Raw genomic sequence first — 18268 nt, 5'->3', positions numbered from 1 at the left:
TGCAGTCTAAGGGACTCTCAAGAGTCTTCTCCAACACCACAGTTCAAAAGCATCAATTCTTTGGCACTCAGCTTTCTTTACAGTCCAGCTCTCACAGTGCAGCTCATTTTTATATAGTGAGATACAACAATAATCTCAACATAAAACCAGTGTTGGGTGACAAGAGTATTAGGATTGGAATGAACTTGTTTTATAAAAACTATTATCTGCAAAATTTCTGTAAACAGCAGTTACTCCTTATCCTTTTGAACTTGGTTTGACCACTCCATTTTTTTTAACATGCAACCTTCTTACACACACAACTGATTGTATGATGTGAAGGACAGCCCCATAGAGCACCATGATGGAGCAGTGATTATCTTTTTGCAAGTTGGAGGTTGCAGAGGTTTGTGGTCCATTTTTTTTGCCTGTTGAGTGTTCTGCAGCAATAACCAAGTAGCCTCTAGGGGGCAGCGTAAGGCCAGTTAAAACCCTTGTGCCTGGGGCTGTTGGTGGGGTTTTCTGAATCATTGTCCAGCCTTTCTTGGTCCATGATGCAGCATCCCTGCTTCTCCTGGCCAAACTAATTCACTCTCTAGACCTTGCCAAGGTAGGGATCTTTACCATTAGGCCTCTAATACCCTGCTTTCCTCCACTCATCCTGTTCTTTTCCGTACTCTTAAGCTCCCCTGGTCTTCTTTGTACCATATGATACAGCAAACAAGTCCCACGTCAGCTTAATGATAGAATCGGTTTGCTGTCGTTTCACAACCAGCTGTACATGTCCTTTGGGCAGGAGCAACCTGGTATGTCTTTGTGTGTCTCATAATACCAGGAATGCCCTGGAAGGCTAAATAAATCCTTGGCCACAGCTGGATTATTCCTTAGCCTGTAGTGAGTGCTTGGTGCTGACTTGATTGTTGAGATGGTCTTGTTTCTGTGCAAGAGAAAGTATTTTCTTCGCTTCACTTGTTTCTGAAATGCGTGCATTCTCACGTGCTTTCTGGTTTGTTTCAGATTGAGATGCAAGATAGGAGGGCTTTCAAAATAAGCCCAGGGGTGCAATGGAAAACACGGATGCTCGGTGCCAGAGATGCATATTTGCATCTAGGTTCTTCCTATTCTCAGCCCCAGTTTTTCTCACCCCAAAAGTGGGGCTGTCTAAGCTGATAATTTACCATCTGACCTGGAGCACCTTTGAGAGTGAAGGAGGACATTTAAAAATATTGATAGTCACATAGTCGTCGTTGTTCAGTCGCTCCGTCATGTCCGACTCTTTGCAACCCCGTGGACTGCAGCATGCCAGGCTTCCCTGTACTTCACCATCTCCCGGAGCTTGCTCAAACTCATGTCCGTTGAGTCAGTGATGCCATCTGACCATCTCATCCTCTTTCATCCCGTTCTCCTCCTGCCCTCAATCTTTCCCAGCATCAGGGTCATTTCTGATGTCAGAAATGTTTGTATCAGGTGGCCAAAGGATTGGAGCTTCAACTTCAGCATCAGTCCTTCCAATGAATATCCAGGACTTAGTTTCTTTAGGATGGACTGGTTGGATCTCCTTGCAGTCCAAAGGACTCCTAAGAGTCTTCCCAGCACCACAGTTTGAAGGCATCATAGTCCTTGGAAGTATTTATTGACTGGGGAATGCTTTTTATATTGTGTCTTTTGGCTTGCCTATAAAAGTGTTCTATTTAAAAATTATTTTCAAAATAACATTTCCAACAAAATATTAAAATAATGAATAGGACAGCCTGTCAGTGGGTTCAGTGGATTGGCATGCTAGAACAGCATATGGTGTTTCAAAGAATCAGGTCGAGTGATCCATGTAAAGTGCCTAGTGCCATGCTTGGGACGCATGGTGTGTTTAGGAAATGAGAATTTCCTTTTCCTTTATGGAATAAAGTTGGACAAAGAAGCACTGACAGCAATAAACAAAGACCGATAGGCTTTTTAAAGAGGCCCCTGCAAGGAGGGTGTTTTTCTAGCTCTCCAGATCCTGATAACACAATGTGAGTTTTGTCCAGCTCTAGCAGGAAAATACTGATTGAAGAACACGGTTCTGCTTGTATGTGGTCAGACAGCTGTCTCAGCAGTAGAGCACTTACCCTAGCAGGGGCTCTGCCTTTCGGGTGATAATTTGGCTGCCCTGTGAGCACAGAGCTCTTCTCCTCACTTGTGAGTTTGTCACTACTTCTGGGCAACTTGCCTGGAAAGCTGGAGGATCCAGCCTGCCAAGGCTACCCCTCTTCTGCAGAAGCCATCCTGCCGTGTAGGGGCCTGAACTCAGCAATTGTGCTTAAATACTGGGTTTACCTGAAACTTGATAGTTTGAGCTGTAAAATACATACCTACCGTTAAGGTTGGTATCCCCCACTCAGTTGTGTCTGACTCTTTGCAACCCCATGAACTGCAGCCCACCAGGCGCCTCTGTCCGTGGGATTCTCCAGGCAAGAATACTAGAGTGGGTTGCTATGCCCGCCTCCAGGGGATCTTCCCGACCTAGGGATCGAACCCGCGTCTCTTACGTCTCCCTGCATTGGCAGGGGGATTCTTTACCACTAGTGCCACCTGGGAATCCCCCAGAGGCTTCTGTGCTTGCCACCTCCCGTGTGACAGAGCATTCAGGGAGTGCCCTGTGGCCTCCTGGACGTGGGAAAGCGTCTGCACATGGTGAATAACGATGTGTGGCAGGAGTATCAGGCCGGGAGTGGGTGGCGTTGGGGGCCAGCGCTCCGCAGGGCTCCTCATGGCCTCTTCTTTCTCCAGGTACGTGTACATCCCAGCGGGCGGGTCACAGCATGGCCTGCTGGGGGCCCTCTTCTCCACTGCGATGACATTCGCGTTTGTGAGCTTCTGGCACGGCGGGAACGACTACCTGTGGTGCTGGGCCACCCTCAACTGGCTGGGGGTCACCGTGGAGAATGGCGTCCAGAAGCTCGTGCAGAGGCCGCACATCCAGCACAGCTTGGTGAGCAGGTCCTGGCTTGTGCGGCAGGGGCAGCCAAGCTGGGTGGACTGGGTCTGGGAGGGTAGGCAGTCATCACGTTTACCCACGTTGTGGGCCATTTCTGCCAGATTGGCTCAACATCCAGAGTGTTCCTGGAGACAGGACAGCTGAACAAGAGGTGGTGGCTCAGACAGTAAAGTGTCTACCTGAAATGCAGAAGACCTGGGTTCGATCCTTGGGTCGCAAGATCCCTGGAGAAGGGAAAGGCTACCCACTCAGTACCTTGCCTGGAAAATTCCATGGATGGAGGAGCCTGGTAGGCTACAGTCCATGGGATCGCAAAGAGTCGGACACTACTGAACAACCTCACTGCTTCACTGGCTGTAACTATAAGATAATTCATGTTTATTATGAGAATTAGAAAATTCAAATGAGTATAAGGAATATGTCTCTGCAAGAGAAACCACTGTTAAATCCCTCCTAAATTATTTTTTTGAACAAAACTTGTTTTAGTTACTGTGTTTTTGACTGCTCTGTGGCGTCTTTGCTGTGTGTGGACTTTCTCTGGTTGTGGCGAGTGGAGGGCTCCTCTCTTGTGCACAGGCTCAGTTGCCCCACTGCATGTGGGGTCTTAATTCCTGGACCAGGGATCGAACCCATGTGCCCTACATTACAAAGTGGCTTCTTTCTTTCATTCTTCAGTGAAGGGTAATTACGTTATTGTGTTGGGTTCTGCCATACATCAGCGTGGATCAGCCATAGGTGCACACATGTCCCTTCCCTGTTGAGCCTCCCTGCCACCTCTCACCCCCCACCCCATCCCGCCCCTCTAGCTTGTCCCAGAGCCGCGGTCTGAGCTCCCTGAGTCACAGCAAATCCCCACTGGCTCTCTATCTTTCAGATGTTAGTGTGTGTGTTTCCCTCCTATTCTGTATCCATTTGTCCCGCCCTCTCCTTCCTACCCCCACCCCCACTGCGTCCAGAAGTCTATTCTCTGTGCTGCATCTCCATTCCTGCCCTGCAAATAGGTTCATTGGTAGCAAGGTGGATTCCTGACCACTGGGCCACCAGGGAAGTCCCCCTTCTAAATTTTTTCTCTCCTCTCTCTACACACGCACACATGTACATTGCACACACATACATGTATAACATTTTAAACATACCATTATCCTAGAGATACAGTTGTATCAGGACTCTTTTCTATGTCATCAAATACATTTCTAACAACCCTTTTTAATGGCGTTACAGAATTCCATTATGTGGCTATACCATAATTCATTTAATCAGTCTCTTATCAACATATTGTTCTAATTTTTTTTTGCAGTTAGTGGTTGCATTGAGATGACTGTCATAACAAGGGTGAATTCTTGAATGTTTAACATTGCTAAGTTAAAGATTTTTCTTACTTTTAAAGTTTGCATGCCTACTGCTTACCTGTTCCTTAACTGCCCAGTAGACAAAGTTTGCCAGTTTGCATTCCTACCAATGGTGCCTGAGAATGCCCTTGCCAATCCTGAGTAGTACTGGTATTTTTAATCTTTGCTGTTTAAATAGGTTTTAGCAGCATAACAATCAGCTAAGGATTTAAGACACATTCACAACCTTTAGGAAAATAACTTGGGAAATTAAGCATTTTTCTTTACACACATGTTTAGGTGATTTAAAAGTATGAGCAATGTTTCGCCATGTAAATGTGGAAAAGGATGTATTAGATATTAGAATCTTACAGGAATCTTCAATTCTGAATATGTAGCTATATTCCGATAACTCTGAAAAAAGTAGCTAAAAAGATATATGCCATTATCAGTGTTGATGGCAGGCAGTAAAACACAAAAAATTTACTGGGAAATGATTAATGTAAATAAACTCCCCCAGTATTTGCAGCTAAAGCAAATATATTTCAAAAAGTCAACATCACCAAAATAGAATACATTTGAGTGTTTTTCTATAAAGATAGCTCTGTGTGTATGTGTGTGTGTGTGTGTGCATGCGTGCGCACACTCAGTCGTGTCTGACTCTGCGACCTCATGGATTGTGCCCACCAGGCTCCTCTGTCCAAGGGATTTAGATTCAATAAAAACTGAATCAAAGCACATAGCAAAAATATCACTCCTAAAGGAATTTAAGTATGTTCATATATGTTTAAAGATAAATATTTTATTCAGTTCTAGTACCCAGAACCAGTGGGAAAGAAATGTCAGTGAATTCCAATAGAAAGTGGAATTTCAATGAGAGTCATGGCTTTGTAACACAAAGAAAAACCATAAAAAGTGGTATAATAAAGGTTACACACTTCACCCTTCAAATCTGAGTAGTCTTCCCCAAAGCAGGAACCTCATCAGCCACGAAGGCCAGAAAATTCTTTTCGGCCCAGATTGAAGCCCTGTGACACATTTCTGTGTACCCTCATAAAGGATCTGACATTAACCTTGAACTTAATCTTAAGAGTTCTGTGGACTTTGAGCCATCGATTATATTACTAATAAATCTAAAGAATCTAAAATATTAAAAGAGTAACCCAAACTGTGTGATGCAACCTATGACTTACTAGAAAAAAAAAGTGTTAGTTGCTCAGTCGTGTCCAACTCTTTGTGGCCCCATGGACTGTAGTCTGCCAGGCTCCTCCGTCCGTGGGATTCTCCAGGCAAGAATACTGGAGTGGGTAGCCATTCCCTTTTCCAGGGGACTTCCCGACCCAGGGATCAAACCCAGGTCTCGTTCATTGCAGGCAGATTCTTTACCATCTGAGCCACCAGGGAAAGCCTTACGGCCTATTAGTTTTGGCTAAAAATGGAGGAAGGCGGTAAAAAGACTTGCTCACAGGGTGAAGAACTTGAATGTCTGCTGTGCCACATCACAGCTCATTCCAGGACCTTCACGTGTTTACCTCATTTGAGCTTCTGCCCACAGTTCAAGCACCTCAGTGTACAGTAATTTTTGAACATGCCATTTTTTTTGGTGAGATATATGTCTTGTATATTGCAGATGTGACTACTTTACATATTTACTGAACAAGGACACATTTTGTAAAACCTGTTTTTAGCACCTGTCTTGCCTCTTGACAGCCTGGTGATTACTTACGGCTATTTAGACTCAGGAGTTCTTTAAGTTCAAGGTCAAGGCCCCGTTATTATTTGTGTTCTGTATGGTTAGCTGTGTGTCTGAGTTCATTTCAGTACGTCAGTACACAATTAAGCCTTCTAAATTGGGCTTGTTCTTTAGTTCTTTTTCCACGTGTCCACTCAAGGAATTTTCCTCCATTGCTCTGTTTCTTATAGAGTTCAGTACAGATGCTGTTTTCCTTCCGAAAAACATGGCTGGCCTTCCAGATGTACATAGCCTTCTGAATAAACTGTTTCCCTACTTGGGTTGCCTCCTCGCTCTTTTCATGAATCCATTTCCCATTCTTTTCTTTATTGAGATATAATTGCTGTACAACATTGTATAAGTTGCAGGTACACTAAGTACAACAGCGATTGACAATTTTTAAAGGTTATACGCCACTTAACAGTTGTTATAAAATAGTGGCTATACATTTACCTTTTGGGGGACCACAGTCCAAATAAGACTTAATGCCTCCTTGGCACTTTATTCCATCTGATTTTAATCTTCCCGATGATCTGACAGTATTTTTGCAATGGGAGCTCACTCCCCATGCCCTTATGCACTCTCCCCAAGGCATTCATCCTTCATCTGTTTTTTTTTTTTTTTAAGTGATGGATTGAAAAACATGTGAATAACAAGGATTATCATCCCTTCTTTTTTGTGTCTTCTTTAACCTCAAAGCTTTGCCTGGGGCACAAGAGATATTAAGATAATTTTTTTTTTTTTTTGCTATGCTGAGCAGCTTGTGGGATCTTAATTCCCCAACCAGGGATCAAACCCAGGCCTTTGGCAGTGAGAGCACAGAGTCCTAACCACTGGACCACCAGGGAATTCCCTGGAGTGGGATTTTATTTCTTGGTGACCGTTGAACACTCAGAGCTGAGTGTTGAAGATCGGAAGCCCTCTGCCACTCCAGGCAGGGCTCTTCCTTTGAACTTTATGCAGGAGTGGAAATGTCCACTGTGTTGTCCAATCCGAGTAGTCATGAGCCACACTGAGTACTTGAAGTACTCACTGAGAAACTAATTTTTAAATTTAATTAACTTTAATTAATTTGAATCTCAGTAGCCCCCACGTGGCTAGTGGTTTCCATTTGTGGCAGTAGAGTTCTAGAATGTATCCCTTTTCTAGAAAGAAAAAAAATAGAAGAATATAGTATTTGACTCTGCTGTAATTTAGGAAGGTTTTTATTGCTGATGGGATGCCTCATACATGCAGCTGACTACTGAACCTCTCTCCCCTTGATCATCTCACAGATGTCTCAGACTTAGTATGCGGAGTACTGACTTGGTGAACCACCTGGTCCCCAATAATTCCAGCTAGCTCCTCTCCCTCCAGCATTCTCTACTTCTGCAAAAGCCACCATCATCTTGCTAGTCACTCATGGCCAGGCCCCTCAAGTTGCCCTTTGTACCTTCCTCTCTCGAAGTCCTGCCTGTATGTGCTGTACGTTCTACCTCCTAGGTAGGTCTCAATTTCTAAAAACTGTTTCCATCTCCACTGAGTCATCCTAACCCCACTGTTACCATTTCTTGCCCAGTCTTCCAAATAGCTGTGAACTGGTCTCCCTGCTTCCACTTCTGCCTTCTTTAGCTCGTTATCCTCGCAGTGCTGAGTGATGCTTGTCAATAAATAACCTAACCAATTAGCCTCCAATTAAAATAAAAAAATACAAAAAATAAATACCTAACCACGTTGTCATCCTTAAAAATCTCCAGAGGCATCCCATTTTCTTGGGACTCAGTCCCCAGTATTGAAGATGACCTGTAAGACCTTGGCTGATTCTCGTCTTGCTCCTTCTCCGCATCCTCTCTGGCTCTCTTCTCTCACACCCTGTTCCTCCTTCTGTTCATTTTCATACCTGGTCCCTCCAGCCCCAGCTCCCTGGCACAGGCTCTTCTATCTCTAGGATGCTGTTATTCCTTTCCCTCCTTTTCACCCTTCTGACTTCGGCTTGAATGACAGCTTGTGTAGGTACCATTTACTGATCCTCCTAAGTCAATCAGGTCCCAACTGGTAACCCCTTTGGGGTACCTTGTATGTGGTCTCTTCAGCTGTACTTATCACAGTTACAGAGAAATGTTCTTTTACAATAGCTTGTTTAATCCTTATCTCCCTCTCTAAACTGGTAAGCCTCCCTACATCAGAAATCTGTATCTGTTGCCAAAAAATCTTGGCTCTGTGTGTACCAATGTCAAACAGAAATACGGAGACAGAGTTATGGAGGAGAAGGAAAGAGTGGTTTTATTACTTTGCCAGGCAAAGGGGGAACACAGTAGGCTGGCACCTCAAGAACTGTGTCCCCCTCCTTGGTGAATTGGGAGAGGTTACATTGTCAGACAGGGTATGTGATAAAAATCAATCTTCACCCCTTCTTCTGCAAAGTTTCAAAAGGATAGCGTTGATGACTAGATTTAAGTGTCATGGAAAGTAGATGGGGGAAAAGTGGAAACAGTGACAGATTTTATTTTCTTGGTCTCTAAAATCACTACGGATGGTGACTGCAGGCATGAAATTAAAAGATGCTTGCTCCTTGGAAGAAAAGCTATGACAAACCTAGACAGCATATTAAAAAGCAGAGACATCACTTTGCTTTCAAAGGTCTGTATAGTCAAAACTGGTTTTTCCAGTAGTCATGTATAGATGCGAAAGTTGGACCATGAAGAAAGCTGAGTGCTGAAGAATTGATGCTTTAGAACTGTGGTGCTAGAGAAGATTCTTGAGCGTCCCTTGGACAGCAAGGAGATCAAACCAGTCTATCTTAAAGGAAATCAGTCCTGAATATTCACTGGAAGGACTGATACTGAAACTCCAATACTTTGGCCACCTGATGCGAAGAGCCAACTCATTGGAAAAGACCCTGATGCTGGGAAAGACTGAAGGCAGGAGAAGGGGACGACAGAGGATGAGATAGTTGGATGGCATCACCGACTCAATGGACATGAATCTGAGCAAACTCCGGGAATTAGTGAAGGACAGGGAAGCCAGCATGCTGTGTAATTCATGGGGTTGCAAAGAGTCAGACACAATTAGCGACTGAACAGGAACAAAGGGTCTTGAATGCTCTGTCTCCTAATCTTGATGAACCTTTCTGGTCCCTTTAATCTTACCTCAGGTGGTTTTATTGCTGCTTCTCCTTTGATTAGCAACTGTTCTACCTGTTGGAACTCAGAGAAGGTCAGGGAGGCTGGAGTCTTCAGGCAAAGGAGGACAAAAAGGCTTCCATGCCCAGGAGCCCCACAGGGCCCTGCTTGGCATCATATCCTTGACACGTATCATGATGCCTGGCGCAGTGTAAGCATGCAGTATATACTTGTTGAATGAATGAAGGAGTGAATATATTTTCTGACTTTACTGAGGGGCTTGTGAGAAGAAATAAGCTTATGCAGCAGCTTGAAGAAGATTGGATACTGGAAGAACTCACTAAGACTGAGGCTTATTGAACATTATACAGGGAGATTCTTATGTAGAGGGATAAATACTAATTGGTCTAGTGATGGTAAAACACTATTTTAATGTTGACTATACGTGTGTGTGTGTGTGAGAGAGAGAGAGAGAGAGAGAAAGGGGTAGGGAGCAATTAACCTTCCTGGTACCCCGCTGCTTTATGAGAGAGGGGGATTACGGGCTGTGATTCACTGAGGCCCAGAGCTGACAAAGGCATTTTGACAAAGTACCAAGCAAGGTGGATGAAGAGGAGTTACTGCTAAAGCAACACGCTTTTCCTCTGTATAAGTACTCTCCCGGGGAACTAGAATTTGTGTTCAGCATGGAAATCTTTTAATAAGTAGAAACATTTTGAAGCATCAGTAGAGACGCACTACTTGCTGATTCTCTATTTGATCTCTGCTTTGAAAGAAGACACCTTCAGGCTGCTTGTTAGTCATTCCTACACAAAGGAGAATCTACATCCCAAGCTGCTCACCCACCCCACCTCTGATTTCCATTTCATTGAATAATTTAAATATGTCCTCCTCCCCCAGCCCTTGTCCCTTCTTCTTTGCTGAACTGATTGATGTTCTTTCTGAAGCAGTAAAATATCTATGTATAGACTTAATTAAGAGAACGTGCCACCAGTGAAAGTCGTGGAGGGTCAGTCTCATGGTTCTCAGAGGGACCTGATGCTTTTGTGTGTCAGAAAGACTGCAAAGCTCTGTAGTGATGTCCATTTCAGTTTATCAACTATATTGATCAGTTTGATTTTGAAGAGGAAATTGAGAGATCAGTCAACTTGAGAGGATAATAGATTGTAAAACTATGACATGATCTACCCAGTGATTTCCTAGTTCGGTGGAATCCTAACTCATCAACTGGCAGTTGGCTTGATTAGAAAATCTTTTCACTGGAAGTCAGTAATCACAGCCCCAACTAACTCACTGAAGAACTACAAAGCACACTGGTCTGAGAAGAGTTATTCTGTTGGACAATGACTCCTGATCTTCGTCCTCCACTTGGATCCATTTCAACAAAGATCAAGTGCTAACTGTCAATAATTACTTTTCTTCAGACCATAACCCTTCTTAGACTGAGCCCATTTAGGCAGAGCCAACCTTATTGCTCATCTAGGAAAAAATTTCCGCACCCTTTGTGGGAGACACATTGCAGCTGGAGAACTCTTCTTAGTGAAAGACATGTCCCGCCCCCTCCACCCCCTTTTTTTTTTTGCATGTTCTTTCAATGTGTCAATGCATACAGTGCACTGGTCTATCCATATATAGTGATGGCGTCTATTAGTCAGTTCCACCCTCTCATGAACAAGGTATCTTGCCTGGTCTCTTGACAGGGTAATCATCTTTGCAGTAGCTGCTTTGGATTAAAGAGACAGTGAAACCATGGGATGAGGAAAACCTTTTCTCTGAGAGGAGCTAAGGGTTTATATTTTTTTAAAAAATGGACTTGTCTTTATAAACATCATAAAATACTGATTGACCTATTCTTCCCAGGCATTGTGCAGAAGAGAGGTCTGAGCTAGAGACAGATGTTTGAGAGCATGTAGTTTATATTTTGGAGCCATGAAAATGTCTGAGACTTTCTAGAGAGAAAGAGTACAGAAAGCGAAGAAAAGGTAACTGCCTAAAAATGAATCCAAGGACACCAACATTTAGAATTTAGATGGAGAAAGAGGGGCCAAGAGGTGGGAGGGAAATACAGAGGATGATCTCATAGACATGAAGAAAAAGAAGGTTTTTCAGAGAGGGAGTGGAGTGGTCCACGGTGTTGATGCTATTAGGGGGAAAAGTTAGGCGAGATTAAAGAAGGATTATGGCTCCATGTCAGAGTGCTAACAGGAAGAGAAAAGAGCAGTGAGTCGTTGTCCTGGCCTGTGAGTTTGTGATTCGGTTGCAGAGGCAAGATGTATGCAAACCAGCTGAGGACCAGTATTAAGACATTATCTGCTGAGACCAGGCTGAGTCCTGGAGGCAGCTGATGTCCCCGAGGTGGCAGAGTGAGCCAGGCTTTTAGGAAGGTTTATTTAAAGAGCTGGGGCTTGAGTAGGACTCGGAAGATGTAAGATGGGATTTGGATAGGTCAGTAGAGAGAAGACAAGCTCGAAGCCCGGGGAATAGCACACACGACCCGAAGTCAGGAGTGGGCACGCCGTGTTCAGGGGAGGAGGCTGCCTTGACAGTCAAGGGGCTGTCACCGGGGAGAATGGAGGAAAAGAGGTTAGAGAGACCAAGTAGTCCCCACTCTAAAGAGATCTGAGTGCCAGATTGAAAGATACAGAAGTGCGAGCCGCTTAACCAAACAGGAGAGCATTAAGTTAACATGTTGATCCCACACGTCCAATTAGCCTGTTGTACCAGCTTGCTCGCCCTCACCAGGACCCCTGGGTCTGAAAAGAGCAATGCCTGTTGTTGGGAACAGTGTGTTCCCTGGTGGATGGTGACATGTTGGCACCCCTCTCATTGTCTTCCACCCTGAAGGATCATTAACGACGTGGGGAACGCTGCGCCGTTCCCTGGCTGTACGTTTTCTTCTCTGGGGGAATACAAACCCATGCTTTAACCCTTCTTGATCTTAGTGGGAGAATTCTGCAAAGCATTCCACCGGTTAGTTCAAACACGTTTAGAAAGACAAAAGCACTTTGAAAGGTTCTCTTAAACTTCCTATTACTGAGTCCGCTGACAGCAGAGCCTTAGAATAGAGTCAGGTTTCAGGGATTCAGACCCTGGGGTCTGGCCGGCTCTGGAGTTTCTGCTGCCTTGCCTGTCCCTCCCAGTTTAGGCTTGAGCTGGGCAGCGGCTGCCGTCTCATCGTTGCTGTGGCCCTGGGACTCCTGTCCGTTCTCCCCTCTTAAGTGCACAGCACAAACCCTTGCCCTGGGGAATTGTAGCCTTGGAAAAGAATACTGAGCCAAAGATGAGATCCATGGCTTGAATGGAAGTAGTTGAAACAGGCCTGTGTAGGTGGTTTGTGAGATGAGGTTCTTTACCTGAGAGACCCTGATTTCTGCTTCTGTAGCACAGATAAGTGGTGGTCCCTCTAATCAGGCTTGCTTCTCTGATAGCTCAGTTGGTAAAAGAATCTGCCTGCAATGCAGGAGACCCTGGTTCGATTCCTGGGTCAAGAAGGTCCCCTGGAGAAGGGAGTGACTCCCCACTCCAGTATTCTGGCCTGGAGAATCCCATGGACTGTATAGTCCACTGGGTCACAAGAGTCGGACAGACTGAGCAGCTCTCACTTCACTCTGACCACAGTGTAGTGCCTAGCAGTTTTCTAGGGATGGACTTAGGAAGAAGCACAATCTTACTATGTACCTGCTGAAGCGTTGGATATGTCTTTCTGAATCTGGGTCTCTCTTTTCCTCCCAGAAAATCCAAATTACTGACTGAAGGTGGCAGAGCTTGAGTTTCCAGTGTTCCTGCTATCAGTGGAGGGGTAAAATAGCCCCTTCTTCCCCAAATAATATGCACATACTTAGCACAATGTGTTTTTACAATGTATATTTATTTACAATGTATATTTATATATTATGTATAATGTATGTTGGGTGTATGTGTTGTGACTGTATATAGCATATATATATACACACACACACATACACTGTGCATTTTTATATGTGCATATGTATTCATTTTTTAAAGCTCTGAGAAGTCAGAAATGTGCAAGACTTCCAAAATATCTCACATTCCTTCCAGGGCCTAGAAATAAAAGCTGCTTAAAAAAGCATATCGAACAGCTGCTGGCCTTGTTTGAGATGAGCTGGATTGGAATAAATGTACTTGTGATCACCAGCATGTATGGAAACACGAATTTAAGGTGGCTCTTGCTTTTTCCTCTGCTGCCAACCCTGAAAGCCACTCAGTGGGCCAGAGTAAGTGTTGGAAGGGTCACTGTGTATCCCCTGAAGGGTGACAGGAAAGAATATGATGTAAGAGGTGCAGGACATCTACCAAGCCAATTATTCAGCTTTTGAAACTGATGATATTAAAATACTTTTTACTGTGAGAAGGTGAAGAATAAGGATAACAGGTATAATAAAAATTCACCTTTTATTTAAAAATACAAACACAGAAGTGTGTGGAGGGTTATACACTGAAATGTCAATGATGGCTAACTATTTACTACTGGTGGGATTATTTGTAATGCATATTTTCTGGTTTTTGCTCACATATTTTCAGCCTTTTCTACAGTGAATAAGTATCATTAACTAATCAAAGGTTATTGAGAGAAAAGGGAAGAGAGGAAACCCGCCGTCAGGAAGCTTTGCTTAGCTGACCCTGGATGCTCAGTTTATGTTAGAAATTGGAGGTTAGTTATTCTCAGGAGTAGATGAGCATGAGACTATTGTAAGTGCCAGCCTATGCCATACAAGGAACTCTGCCAGACTGCACAGAGATCTTTCTCATTCCTTAAGTTATCTACCCATCACAACAACCCTTCAGGGCAAATGTTACTACCTCCAGTTTTACAGATAGGGAAGCTAGAGACCAGGAATGTAAGTAATTTGTTTAAGAACAGATGGTTGGTTTGATTAGAAAGAAGTCAAACTCGGTCACACGTGATCTATTCAAGCTTCTTTGACTTCAGACAAGGAGTCTTCCTTGATGCTCGAGCTGCTCAAGTGACTCATCTACATCCCATCTCCTTGATGCTTGTGCACTTCTGGCATTAGATGAACTGACAACACAGCCCTCAGTTCTTAGACCACTTGTGTTTTGACTGGCTCCACACAGCCTGACTATGGAATAGCTCTAATTTTTTTTTTAATTTTATTTTATTTTTAAACTTTACAATATTGTATTGCCAAATATCAAAATGAATCCGCCACAGGTATACCTGTGTTCCCCATCCTGAACCCACCTCCCTCCTCCCTCCCCATACCCTCCCTCTGGGTCGTCCCAGTGCACCAGCCCCAAGCATCCAGTATCGTGCATCGAACCTGGACTGGCGACTCGTTTCATACATGATATTATACATGTTTCAATGCCATTCTCCCAAGTCTCCCCACCCTCTCCCTCTCCCACAGAGTCCATAAGACTGATCTATACATCAGTGTCTCTTTTGCTGTCTCGTACACAGGGTTATTGTTACCATCTTTCTAAATTCCATATATATGTGTTAGTATACTGTATTGGTGTTTTTCTTTCTGGCTTACTTCACTCTGTATAATAGGTTCCAGTTTCATCCATCTCATTAGAACTGATTCAAATGTATTCTTTTTAATGGCTGAGTAATACTCCATTGTGTATATGTACCACAGCTTTCTTATCCATTCATCTGCTGATGGGCATCTAGGTTGCTTCCATGTCCTGGCTATTATAAACAGTGCTGCGATGAACATTGGGGTACCCGTGTCTCTTTCCCTTCTGGTTTCCTCAGTGTGTGTGCCCAGCAGTGGGATTGCTGTATAACTCTGTGAACAACTCTGAGCGGTCCAGTTGTGGAGTGCACATAAGGAAGAGATTACTGAATAGCCCACTCTCTCCTCTCTTGATTCCACCTCATCTCATTCGGGTCACCTCTAACTCCCTCCTCACTCTTCTCTTCTCCATATAATGCTGTAAACCTCTCTGGCTGACACAAGTTTCAGGGCAAGACATACCAAGCAAATTCTCCAGCAGCAAGAAACACAGCCCTGAGCTCCAAGATACAGGCAGCCCAAAGTCACCCCAAAACCATAGACATCCCATAACTCATTACTGGACATTTCATTGCACTCCAGAGAGAAGAAATACAGCTCCACCCACCAGAACACTTCCACTGCTGGAATAGCTCTTCTGAAAAATCGGCCCAAGAGAAGTGAAAATGTCCCCCAAGCACTTGTACCGCGTTATCTCGTGTGATTTTAATAAGTGTTAGTGTTAGTCGCTCAGTCGTGTCTGGCTCTTTTGCGACCCACCAGGCTCCTCGGTCCATGGGATTTTCCAGGCAAGGATACTGGAGTGGGTTGCCATTTCCTTCTCCAGGGGATCTTCCCAACCCAGGGATCAAACCCGGGTCTCCTGCACTGCAGGCAGATCCTTTACTGACTGAGCTACAAAATAAGTAGCATCATTATCCCTGTTATACAGCGGGAAGAACTGAAACTCAGGAAGTTTAAAAAAATATATGTTTATGATTCAAAACTCAAATATTACACAAGCTTTCATTTAGATAAATAAATAGAAGAGCAGTCTCCATTCCTCCTACTCTTATGTTCTTAACCCATCAGAAGAAACTTTAAGTTCTCTTAATTGTTTCTGGTATTTACCTCTGTCTTTCTAAAGTATATTCTATTACTCTTCATTTATAAATTATAAATAGTAACTACTTTCTACATGAGGTTTTAACCTCTTAGACCTACTCCCCACTTCTCCTCCTAATGCAATAATCTCTATATTTTTTGTTAAATCAGAAGTCATTGTTTACAGTATCATTACTATGTTACATGTGGCTCCCCCATTAGCTTCCAAACCAGCCAGTGTACTATAATTGCATTTCCTTTCTTAGTCAACTGTTTCCCCAACTCAGAGTAAGAATCGCCTTGCCTGTTTTGTTTGAGTAAGTAGTTTACTGTTATCATGTCTTTCCAAACTTTTCAGAATAGTATTCTATTTTGCGTGTGGCCAGGCCTCTCTGGCAGTCTGTCAGCTCTCTTCTTTAGCTGGAGAATCTTTCTCGAAGACCTCCCATCCTCCCTTCCCATTTGGATTATTTATCTTCAGATCTGCTGTACAGCTGTCATCATGACATGTTCCCTCTCCTTTCTGCGAGGTTGTCTTGGCCTCAGATCTCATTGCTTTTTCCCCCCTTCCTTTGATTTTCTGGGTCACATCCTTCAGTAGCTTCCTAAGAAAAGAATCATGGGTGAGATATATAGATATGTGTGTGTGTGTGTGTGTGTGTGTGTGTGTGTATAGAGAGAGAGAGAGAGAGAGAGAGAGAGACCTAGTATTTCTAAAAGTCTCTTTATACTCTCATATTTAATTGATTATCTGAGCACTGAATTTTAGGTTGAAAGGCAATTTATCCTGAAAACTTTTCAAGATACTGTCTTCTAGTTTTTAATGTTACTGTTGAGAAATGCCATTTGATTCTTGATTCTTTGTATGTAATCTGTTTTTCTCTCTAGGGGCTTACTGCAGATATCTTTGGTAATGCTGAAATGTCACTCTACTTACTGTCCTTGACTGGAGAATCTCTCTAATGCAATTTATTTATGGGAAAAAAACCTTCATAATGGGTTGGGGTGGGGAGAAAGACGGACTTTTATCTTTGTGGTCTGTATGCTCATAACCCAGGTTTTTAACCAATCTCTGCTTTTTCCCCACCATGGTTTACTCTGCCATCTGTGGTATATGGTGTCTCTAATGCCTGTTACTTCTAGGGACTGGTGTATGAATGACTTTCTTCTCTTTGGCATCTAGTGTTCAGGTTTCTCAGCTCTGTTAATTTATCCATCTGCTTTCTATCTTATAAGGATGGTATGACTTTGCTCATTTGCTGTTCACTGTTCACTATTTGCTTCCATTCCCTGACTGTGGGAATTATACCTTTAAGAAGATTTATAGCTTCTTAAATGTTTACTCCTCATTTTAATGGGGTTTGTAAAGGGAGCAGAGATGTCTCATCTACTGTGTTTAAGCGAATGTTGCTAAAAGAGTTCTCTGAGATGTCATTTGGTGAATCACTTTCAAATGCTTTACCTATTTGTCAGTTGTAGGTTTTTAAATATCAAATTTGCTTTAAAAGCATGCCTTGCCCTTAAGTGGTTGCTTTTGTGTTTGAACAGGGTATAGCTGCGGCCATAGCTGTGACATCCTAGGCTTATTTAGTTGCCTCCAGGGACCTCAGTGCTGCCTAGAGAGGAAGGCTTCCAGTACCATGAGCAGTCATGACTTGGGTGTGATGGTCATCTCAATTCTATCTTCCCACCCATGTTCTTTGACTTGGTACTCAGGGGACATGGCCAAGCTCTAAGGTCATTCAATGGAAAGATTCCTAGGTTTCCTTTTTTATTCTTTATGAAGTCATTCATGACTATATGATCTTGGAGAAAAACACAGATATGGCTGAAGTTCCTCTAAGATACCCATCACCTTGCTCATTCACTTCCCTGTCATGAAAGGTAGCCATTGTCATCAGGTTGCAGTATAGCCTTGCTCAGCTTTCCTACTTTGTGTATATATATGTGTTTGTGTATGTGTGATTTAGAAATGTATAAATATTTTAACATTTGCACTTTTTTTCCTTCCTCATAGTATGTTTTAAAGATATTTCTATATTACAGAATGCAGAGCTGCATAACTGGACATATTGATATGTCATAAGTTGATTTATTCTATTGTTAAAGTTCTTCTATTGAAAATTTAGGTGGCTTCTATTTTTTTTTTTTTCTTTTGAAAACACAGCTTCAGTAGGATGCCTATCCAGGCCTCCTTTTCATAAAGTGTTTCTTTAGAGTAGATACCAAAAATAGAGCAGAAGTTGGTAAACCATGGTCCAGGGACCAAATCTGGTCAGCCTGTTTTTGTATGCCTTCCAACAGGAATGCTCTTCACATTTTACAATTGTTTTATTCGATGATCTGTACTTCCCTCACTGATTACAGATCACCTTCAATATATTGTAAATATCCATATACACATGGGTTAATGTGGGGGTTCTCTTTTCTGTTGTATTGACCTGTTTGATTATTGCTGTTTTAAGCACTAGAGTTTTGAATGTTAGCAAGGAAAGTGCTATGCTCCTTTTCATTCTGTTTCTGAGTTACATTTGCTGTTTGTGCACATTGCTGCTTCTATAGGAATC

The 18268-nt window shown here is 43.1% G+C and overlaps 1 protein-coding gene across 7 annotated transcripts in view; it reads left to right on the top strand.

Annotated features, from left to right (window-relative positions):
- HHAT (hedgehog acyltransferase) overlaps positions 1-18268 on the top strand; it is a 354446-nt gene that overhangs the window by 256390 nt on the left and 79788 nt on the right. For all 7 annotated transcript variants that reach the window (XM_027565683.1, XM_027565682.1, XM_027565686.1 and 4 more), the window contains one exon: positions 2746-2947. In XM_027565683.1, coding sequence (XP_027421484.1) covers positions 2746-2947 — 202 coding nt within the window. The remainder of the gene's footprint in view (positions 1-2745; positions 2948-18268) is intronic.

The sequence above is a fragment of the Bos indicus x Bos taurus genome, chromosome 16, assembly GCF_003369695.1.
Source record: "Bos indicus x Bos taurus breed Angus x Brahman F1 hybrid chromosome 16, Bos_hybrid_MaternalHap_v2.0, whole genome shotgun sequence".
Taxonomy (NCBI): domain Eukaryota; kingdom Metazoa; phylum Chordata; class Mammalia; order Artiodactyla; family Bovidae; genus Bos; species Bos indicus x Bos taurus.
Note: the sequence above shows the minus strand (reverse complement) of the source record. Positions and strands in the feature narration are given on the sequence as shown.